The sequence below is a fragment of the Clytia hemisphaerica genome, unplaced genomic scaffold (assembly GCF_902728285.1).
Source record: "Clytia hemisphaerica strain Z4C2 unplaced genomic scaffold, Clytia hemisphaerica genome assembly, whole genome shotgun sequence".
NCBI lineage: Eukaryota > Metazoa > Cnidaria > Hydrozoa > Leptothecata > Clytiidae > Clytia > Clytia hemisphaerica.
Window position 1 is genome coordinate 345,163 of NW_027103740.1, and position 10,033 is coordinate 355,195.

At 33.4% G+C, this 10,033-nt stretch overlaps 2 protein-coding genes across 2 annotated transcripts; both read right to left on the minus strand.

The window, feature by feature from the left end:
- Window positions 1-1,858: 1,858 nt before the first annotated feature.
- On the minus strand, window positions 1,859-8,269 carry LOC136805202 (uncharacterized). The gene is made up of 2 exons (XM_067061766.1): window positions 8,043-8,269; window positions 1,859-4,293 (listed from the first exon to the last, which is right to left on the minus strand). Exons 1-2 carry the CDS (start codon window positions 8,098-8,100, stop codon window positions 1,859-1,861), a joined length of 2,493 nt encoding a protein of 830 aa, XP_066917867.1. The 5' UTR covers window positions 8,101-8,269.
- Window positions 8,270-8,683: 414 nt separating this feature from the next.
- LOC136805203 (protein Daple-like) lies at window positions 8,684-9,826 on the minus strand. Its single transcript, XM_067061767.1, has one exon. It carries the CDS (start codon window positions 9,824-9,826, stop codon window positions 8,684-8,686), a length of 1,143 nt encoding a protein of 380 aa, XP_066917868.1.
- Window positions 9,827-10,033: the final 207 nt, after the last annotated feature.

Genomic DNA, 10,033 nt, shown 5'->3' on the forward strand with positions numbered 1-10,033 from the left:
CCATCATAAAATTTGGCAACTGAACCTAAGAATGTTTTGTTAAAGTAAAAAAAATAATAATTGGTGAAAAGCATGTATTTACAAATCGTGAAATACACGTTTTTTTATAAGAATATATCTTATAAGAATATATATGATGAAACTGGGCAAAAAAATAAGAATATACTAAGAATATTGCCATCATAAAATTTGGCAACTAAACCTAAGAATGTTTTGTTAAAGTAAAAAAAATAATAATTGGTGACATGCATGTATTTACAAATCGTGAATACACGTTTTTTTATAAGAATATATCTTATAAGAATATATATGATGAAACCGGGCAAAAAAATTAAAATATACTAAATCTTTGCCATCATAAAATTTGGCAACTAAACCTAAGAATGTTTTGTTAAAGTAAAAAAAATAATAATTGGTGACATGCATGTATTTACAAATCGTGAAATACATGTTTTTCATAAGAATATATCTTATACGAATATATATGATGAAACTGGGCAAAAAAATTAAGAATATACTAAGAATATTGCCATCATAAAATTTGGCAACTGAACCTAAGAATGTTTTGTTAAAGTTAAAAAAAAAATAATTGGTGACATGTATGTATTTACAAATCGTGATATACACGTTTTTTTATAAGAGTAATGTACTTTGACTGAGGATGAACATCATTCTTATTTTTCTATTGTTCTAAACGATATGCTAACTCCGAATCTCACCCTGATATTCTTATAGAAGTTATTCTTATAAAAAAAGCGTGTAACAGAGAAACTGAAAAAAATTTAAAATGAACATAGTCTTTATCGTCTATGTAGCGCCGCCCTCTTATCTAAGATTTCAAATCTAAAAGGAGAGCTCCCACACCCTGAAGAGCGTTGTTAATTACAAATCACATGACTACTGCTACTGGCCATTTTATTTGACCTTAGACAAAAATACCTTATATTACAATAGATGTTCTATCCTTAAAAGTTCACAATACACTTTTTTTATATACGAAAAAAATATTTAAATACATAAAGCTTTGAAGACCAAAATATTAAGAACAAGTTAAGAACATATTTAAGACTTTTTGGACTTTAAAACGTATAAGGAAGTTAAAAGTTATTGATGAGATGATGCCAATTTTCAATGCTAAGAAACCCAAAAAGTAGAATGTTTCCTTTTCTAAAACCAAGATGTTTTTGGAAATAGATTTTTCGAACTTTCAGAAGTGCTTCAAATCTAAAATCTCGAACATATTTAAGAACGTCGCGGTGCTACGGTACGTGATGAATTGTTTTCTATTTTAATCAATAAAATATTAAATGAAAAAAAATGAAATTTCTCCATAAATTTTTAGCTAGGCTATTATATGTATAATTGGAACCTCTAATTAGCGGACACCTTTCGGGGAAATGGGTTAATATTTCCTAATTGGAAGTGTCAGCATTTGAGAGTGTCTTTTTATTAGAGGTTCTACATACAGTGCGGCCTAAAAAAACGGACACATTTTTATAGAAAGAAAATATCCTCAAAAATCATGATCTAGTTGAGCTTAGAAGAGGTATGAGATATTCGATACACGTATTTTGTAAGAACAAACTATATAAGAACATAAGGCTTCGATGACCAAAATCTTAAGAACAAGTTAAGAACACTTTAAGGGTTTTCGAATTTTTTAGGAAAATGGACAAAAATACATAAAAATGGGGAAATTAAGAACATGTTGAGAACATTTATAGGCTTGAAGCTCAAAAAGTTAAGAATATCCAAAGGCTTTAAAAATTTGGATGTTGTTATAAAAAAAACGTGTATTTCAACATAGAATGAAAATTTTATTTCTCTACAATTGTTAAATCAAACAATGATCCAACAATCATCGAAATTCACTCTCAACAAATCGACTATCAATAGTGATTGGTTTGTTGAATGACGTCAAATGGCGTAAAAAGTTTATTACGTTTGTCTCTTCAACATTGCACCGAATTTCAACATGAAACGAAGTTGACTTTTGTAACAAATCTTCTGGTATTTTGTTCAATAAAGAAGGATAACACTTCAAAGTAAGTTTTCCTTGTTCGCATTCAAAGTATGGTGGAGCATATTGTTTGATCATGATCTCTGTCTCGTATTCCTCACCTGATACCAAAGAAATGAGATACTTTTCATCCTCATCATATGATGGATAATATACTTTAAGATAACCAATGTTTTTTATGTTCAAATCGTTTATCATATCGATGATAGTTCTGGCATACGGACTATCTATCCCAATATTTGACAATGTGATTGGTGTGTTGTATGATGACAAGCGCTGAATGAATAATTTCACCTCATCACTACCTTCAATATTTGTTATCATCTGAATTTCAACATTAAACGAAGTTGACTTTTGTAACAAATCTTCTGGTATTTTGTTCACTAAAAAAGGAGGACACTTCAAAGTAAGTTCTCCTTGTTCGCATTCAAAGAATGGTGTAACAAAATCATCACCATTATCCTCATCATCGATCCTGATCTCTGTCTTGCAGATAATAATTTCACCTGATAATAAAGAAATGAGATGCTTTTCATATTCATCATATGATGGATACTCGATCTTAAGTTCAAAAATATTTTTTATGTTCAAATCGTTCATCAAATTGACGATGTTTCGAACATCTTCATAATTTGCTGTGATATTAATCGCTGCTTTCACAAATCGTTTCGAGATAAGGTTGTCACGTGATTCTTTATATAGCGTAAGAAATTCAACGTGATCATTTTCTCCAGTGTCGATGATAAGTGAGTTTTCATCTTCGATCATCGATGACGGCATCTCGATGAAGCTGCCAATAAAGTCTTCAAAGTTTGGCTTACTTTTTCCAAAAATTTTTGGAAATAGATTCTTAATGAAGGAGAGAGACTTGGATCGTGGTTTGTAGGTGTTTTGTAGGTTTTTGAAAAATGCAAGGAAGAGTTCATTCTCGTCCATTTTCAGCATCCGTTGGATTCCCAAAATGGTTGGTTTGCAACTTGATAGTTCTTTATTTTCAAAAAATGGTGTGATATCTTTTGTGATTGAGATATACAATCCTGTCAAATACTCATGGAGTATTAAGTGACGGAATTGAAAAGTCACTTCCGTTGAATTTGATCTCTGGTGCTTTGTAATAAAGCCGGTTTCCTCGAGCGGTATCGGACACCTCAACGATGCGATTTCTGCTTCACTAAAGACCACCTTGTTTTTCATATACGTTGTGACGGATAGATTCATCAAACATAACAATATTTCCGCGACGGTTTTATCTTTGGCAATATCCATCAAGTTTGAGTAAGACTGCAATTGTCTTTTGAGATGGTTTCTAATGAAAATGAGTGTTGTGAAGAAGTGAAGTTCTGTTTGTGTATTAATGGGATTTTTTATCAAATCTTCCCCGAAAACTGTACAGATTATGGATAAAAAGATCGGAACATGCGCCATTATGCGTAAATTGTATGATCGTTCGATGAGTTGATGGACAGAAAGTGCTTTGTATTTACGTTCACCGAAAAAGTTCTGAATATATTTCCAGACGTTCTCATCGTCAAACCCACAAACTTCAATGTTCTTTCGATTGGAATTGATAGGAATTTCTTTCTTCACAAATTCGACAGCTTTTGGTCTTCCGCATGCGATGACTTTATGGTTTGGAAACCAATCTGCTTTAGGATTTATCAGGTTGAAAACGGTTAGATTAAGACTGTCTCTATTTGAAGCTGATGAGCTTTCTGGAAGATATAAGTCTTTTAGTTCGTCCAAGCCATCGATGACTATCAAAACCCTCTCAGAAATCTCCATCAGATCGTCGAATGAAGTCAATTTCATGACTTCAGGATACTTCAGTTCGAAAAGTTCTCGAACGTTTGTAAATTGACTTGAAATTGTGTTCAAATTACGACATGTAAATTTGAAAACAAAGTCAATATTGACTTCTGCATCAAGCTCTCCTTTCGCCCATTTATAAGTCAGCATCTCAAGAAGTGTCGTTTTCCCGATACCTCCAATCCCCCTCACGAAGACCAATTCGTCTTTTTGAGAGAAGATGTTGTTGACTGCCCTTTTTGGTGAGGTCTTGGGAATGTATTGCTGTTCCATTAAAGCAGCACGATCGGGGTTAGACCATTTTTTGTCGAAGGTCGAAGATGGTAGCACAACCAGATCAATAAACACATCTTCTCGCAACACGGAATTTGTATCTTCATCTGCTTGAGATAAAGGTTGCTCCACCAGACAATGGATCAAATCGTTTACATAATGTCTACGTAATCCGTCAGAAGCAGCTTTACGACCTGTAAAATGAAATGATGTTAAAAACTTAAAGCATTCAATCATTTAATCAATCGATCAATCAACCAACCAACCAGCCAACCAACCAACCAACCAACCAACCAACCAATTATACAATCAATCAATTATAAAATCAATCAATTATAAAATCAATCAATCAATCAATTATAAAATCAATCAATCAATCAATTATAAAATCAATCAATTATAAAATCAATAAAAAACAATCAGTCAATAAGTCAAGCAATCAATAAATCAATCAATCGATCAATCAATTAATCAACAAGTCAATAAAAAAATAAATAAATCAATTAATCAATCGATCAATCAATCAATCAATCAATCAATCAAAAATTCAACCAATCAATGTCAATCAATCGATCAATCAATCAATAAGTCGACTAATCAATCATCAGAGGCGTACATAGGGTTGGTCAAGTAGGTCAAGTGACATTGTTCCGAGAAATTAAAAATATGAAAAATTGTGAAACAGGCTTTTTTACTCCTTTTAGTAGCAATAGCATTGTTGCTTGACCAAGATTGGAGAGGCAGATCAAAAACAGGTACAGCACTTTTTTTTAAACTCATTATTTATAGGATAGTGGATGGACTATAACTACAAAAAAAGTTGCCACTAGACTGAATAGAGGTTGACCTGTTTCTGACCCCATGCCACCACGCTACTGTTTGGATGATTTTTTGAAGTCTCTTTAAGAATAAAACAGTTCGGAAAGATTTTAAAGTACCGAAATACCGAAGTTTTACGAGTAAATACCGAAATACCGAAGCATTTTTAGGGAATTTACCGTCACCGGCAGCATTTAAAATACCGGAATATCGTACTTTTTTTCTTAAAATACTGAAATACCGGACAGAAAAAAGGCCGATACCGTGTCATCGTAAACCTTGAACCCCCCCTTTTGAGTTTGATTTGAAAGTCCAAGTTACTTTCACTTCTGAACTTTGATTTTATAGCTTTAATTCTTGTGGATCGATTGCTAAGAATTGATCGTCATGGTATTAAGCATCAGCACCAGTTGTCACTGCTTTAAGTTGAACTAATAATTGTTATTTTTTAGCAAGAATGAAGCATTTGTAAAAGTCTTTTAAAACTTTGTTTTTTACCAGCTTTTTGGTTTTGTGGGCGAAAATGAATATCTTAGAATGATTTGACACCATTTAATTACTTCCTATTCAATTCAAAACATAAAAAATAATTTCAGGGATATAAAGTAGGGGGGGTCCAAAAATGACTTTTTTTTGGAAATTTTGATGTTTAACCATATTTTTTAAATTAATTTTTCATGCTGATTCCGAATTTGAAATCCGTTTTTCCATATCTCTTACCCCTGGGCGGCTACCGGAGACCCTTTTTTCGGAAAACCACCCAAAACCGCTAAAAGTCAATTTTTTTGAAATTTTCCATTTTGAATAGCTTTCTAGTGATGTGATATCTTTTTTAAATCAGTTTTTCATGCTGATTCCGAATCTGAAATTCATTTTGTCATAGCTCTCACCCTTGGCCTAGTATAAGAGGCTATTTTTTTACTAAAATCTTCGAAACTAAGGAAAATTGATAATTTGAAAACGTTTCACTTTGAATGAACTTTGAATGAAAAATTTAATGGTAACTACTTGTTTTAGATTAAGTTTTCATGCTGATTTCAAATTTCAAATTAGTTTCTGCATATCTCCTGCCACTGACCTGCTACGGGGCCGGCTACATGAGGTTCCTTATTCATAAAATATTTAAAAAAATGTGCAAAAATCTATATTATTGAAAGGATGTTTCTAAGCTTTTAGTTCTTTTTGACACTTGGCTTATGTTATACATTCATCGTCATAGGGTGTCTTGAGTACTTTATCTTTATCCAATGAGCTAACCCTTTGTACTGCTGCTATGAATTTATCTGCTCAAATAGTCATGAAGCAAAATTCAACCTGCTTAGAATCTCTTTAAACTACTATCTTGAGCTAGTGAACTCCTTTCAAATACAATAATTCCCTAAATTAATTGAACATTGAAAAGTTGATAATTGTTTTTAGGAAGCCTTAATCATTTAAGGGGTAAGTTAAAATTAAAATCACTAGACTATACAGATAGCTAATATATAGAATTTTTCAAATAATTTTAATTCAAACAAGGCATATAAGAACAGGTTTATAGTGAATCTATTGAAAGATACCAATGTTTAAGAAATATAACCTATTCCTAAAAAGTAACTTCCAAACAAATGGACCAATATGAAAGCATTTACATGGCTGTCTCCCTGGAAAAGAGGGACGTTTTACTACTTAGAAGTTCACAAGATAATTTAGTTTCTCAAAACTTTTTTCTAATTAACTTCTCAAAGAACCCTTGTTTGAACAGATAGTCATATTTGTGGAAGTCCTTAATAATTGACACCAATAATATTGTAATTAAATCAACAGCTTAAGGTCTGATTTATTTTCAAAAACCATTAGTTCTTCAAATCTATTCAAGCAAGTATTTAAGGGATGGATAAAACACTAGCGCCTTTCGATTGGTTCAATAAACAACTATTCGAATGTAGGATCTATCTATTCGATCGGTATAAGGTCTATACATCCCTATGATTTTCATTGTAAACCTTTCAAACAATGGTATACGGCTTGTTAAAGCCAATATCAACTTTTGAATGCCCAATGCAGAGAATCATTGCATTTGCTGGCTCAAGATATTTTTAACAATTTGATTTTTACATCTTTGATTATATTCTAAGCAGACAAATTAAAAGCAGCTCAGTCCATAGGGTTGCATCATTGCATAAAGTACTCAAAACTCTTTGTAACAAGGAGTGTATAACCAGATGTTTTGATAAATGGAATCCAAGTACAAGAATCTCCTTCAAAAATATTCATTTCAGTACATGTTTACGATATTTTCTGAATAAGGAACCTCGTGTAGCCGTAGCAGGCCATGGGTATGAGATATGCAAAAACTGATTTAAAATTCGGAATCAGCATGAAAATCTGATTTAAAACAAGTTGTTATCATTAAATTTTTCATTCAAAGTTCATTCAACTTCAAACATTTTCAAATTATCAATTTTTCTTGAATTCGAAGATTTTAGTAAAAAAACAGCCTACTAAACTAGGCCAAGGGTGAGAGCTATGACAAAATGAATTTCAGATTCGGAATCAGCATGAAAAACTGATTTAAAAAAGATATCACATCACTAGAAAGCTATTCAAAATGGAAAATTTCAAAATAATTTACTTTTAGCGGTTTTGGGCGGTTTTCCGAAAAAAGGGTCTCCGGTAGCCGCCCAGGGGTAAGAGTTATGGAAAAACGGATTTCAAATTCGGAATCAGCATGAAAAATCAATTTAAAAAAGATGGTTAAACTCAAAAAGTGTAATTTTGGACCCCCCCTATATAAAGGCCTTGTTTTTGGGAAACGGACATTGCTCCACATCAGTATCTATTTTTTTACCACAAGCGGTTAATTAGCGTAAAAAGGTAGTCAAAACGTGACGGGTATTCGTTGAGAAAAAAAATTCTTATAATCTGCAAAGTACGAGTGCGATACAAACTTCGTTTAAACAAAAGTGGAATCTTGTATAGAATAACTGAGATAGCGATGAAATGAAAAATGATAAACGCGAGATGCAAGGAAAATAGCCTTTCCAAGAACCAGACTTGAAACCACTCGGCTTCAAAATTTTTGACCTACTTGGCAAAATTCCTAAATACGCCACTGCGAATCAATTATAAAATCAATTAATACCTTTAGTAATCAAAGTTTTCTTTATGATATGGTCAACGAGTTCATATTTCCCCATCATCTGGAGCTCCCTCTTTAGATCGAGCCATGAGATATCTTCCAAACTTTCTGAGAAACTTCTTTGTGAATCGTCATCGGTAATACGAAGTTGTTTGAGAAGTTTTTTGGATTCTTTTTCCGTCAGTTCTTGAGAAATGTATTCCAACACCTCGTCCAAGCAACACGATTCTGTATGAACGTCGATTTATAGGTATATTAGGTCAAATCATGGATAAAGTATTATTAATTATTATCTTTATTTTGGTGGAACTTATTTTCACGGTGCGAGCATGCTAAATTGGTGCATTTTGTGGAACTAATTTTTAAACGCTTCAAATGATTGCTACGTGTTCTAAGTAAGTCCTGAGTTTCAACGTGAGACTTAAAACCTGAGGATCTTAGGATTTAAAAGCTGTTTAGTGTTCGAATTAGGCATGGACTATTTATATAGTCCTATATAGGCTAGAAGCTACTTAAATCCTCCCAAATCGATAATCCAATTTAATAAATTCGAAGTGTTCTAAATTCTCGCCCAAAGTTTAAATTTTGATAGATATCAGGAAGAGCTTCTTCACCTGTAGAAATATAATTCATAAACATTTAAGCTAATTCGGACCTAACTTACCTGAATGATGTTTCATCATTGACAAGTTCTTGCACATGCGTTGCTGTACGTTGGCAATCTCCTCCAATCTTTTGGTCAACGATTTGATTTCCTCCAAACTGAGATTTTGATGAAGTGACAACTGTTGAGCGACGTCATCAAGTTTTTGAGTTGTTGAAATTTGTAAATCTGTAACATCTTGAGATAATGATGCTTGTTGGTTGTCGAGGGATTTGTGTTGATTCTCAAGGGCTGCCTGCTTGTCTGCTAGGGCTGTCTGTTTGGAATCCAGCGCCGTCTGTTTAGTATCCAGGGTTGTCTGTTTAGTATCCAGCGCCGTCTGTTTGGTATCCAGCGCCGTCTGTTTAGTATCCAGGGCCGTATGTTTAGTATCCAGGGCCGTATGTTTAGTATCCAGGGCCGTATGTTGAGTAGCTAGGGCCGTATGTTTCGTATCCAGGGCCGTATGTTTAGTATCCAGGGCCGTATGTTGAGCAGCGAGGGCCATCTGTTGTTTAGAAAGTGTTTCTTGCTTTCTCTCTAGATACAAATACATAGATTTGACAACCTTCTCGTACTTTAGGTCCAATGACATTGTTTTCAGCTGCATTGTGTCGTAAGTGAAGCCAAGATTGTTGATGATTTGCTCTCCTTCCATCCATTTCTGATTAAATTCTGTTTGATTGATTTTATCTGGATCTGTGTGGTGAATGTAATTTCGCCATTCTCTCGCACGAATTACAAATGCACCGATACTCAAGTCAGTTGCAGGTGGATTTTTGTTTTTCCATCCTTTGAGAGGAGCAGGAAGATTGGTAAAATTGATAATCAAAATACAGATGAGTGTAACATCAAATTGAGAAGAGTCGGTTGCGTTTCCAGTAGGAGGTAGTAATGCATCCACCTGATCTTGTTGTAAAACTTTCTTTTTTCCGTTCTTTCCATTCTTCAAGTCATTTATCGTCTTTCGATTGGCAGGTGTCGAGAGTGCTTGATATAGTTTTTGAGGGTCTTGAGGTAGACCATTGTATGAAGGGTCATGGAGTACATGAAGTAGAAATGACTTTAGAGGTCCATGAAGGAAGGTGGCAAGTCGTAACCAGAATTGGATTGCAGTGATTAGAGCAGCGATCGTCAATGTCATGGCAACAACCTCTTAATAAAAGAATTTAGAATGATAAACTAAGTAAAAAATATAAACTCGACTTCCCGTTTTTGCTTTCTACTGTATATACATTTGTTCCATTTTCAAATTTGTAAAACGATAGATATCAAATTTTAGGTATAATTTTAGTAGTAAAGGCTTTATTGTCTTTCACACCCCCTTCTCACAGACCCGGTAGGATTTTTT

Bases quoted from the DNA above. Each gene is read 5' to 3' on its own strand.
- LOC136805202 (XM_067061766.1), bottom strand. From the start codon at position 8,100: ATGATGGGGAAATATGAACTCGTTGACCATATCATAAAGAAAACTTTG. The intron at 4,294-8,042 runs GTATTAATTGAT...TTCATTTTACAG, and splicing joins GAAAACTTTGATTACTAAAG to GTCGTAAAGCTGCTTCTGAC.
- LOC136805203 (XM_067061767.1), bottom strand. From the start codon at position 9,826: ATGACATTGACGATCGCTGCTCTAATCACTGCAATCCAATTCTGGTTA.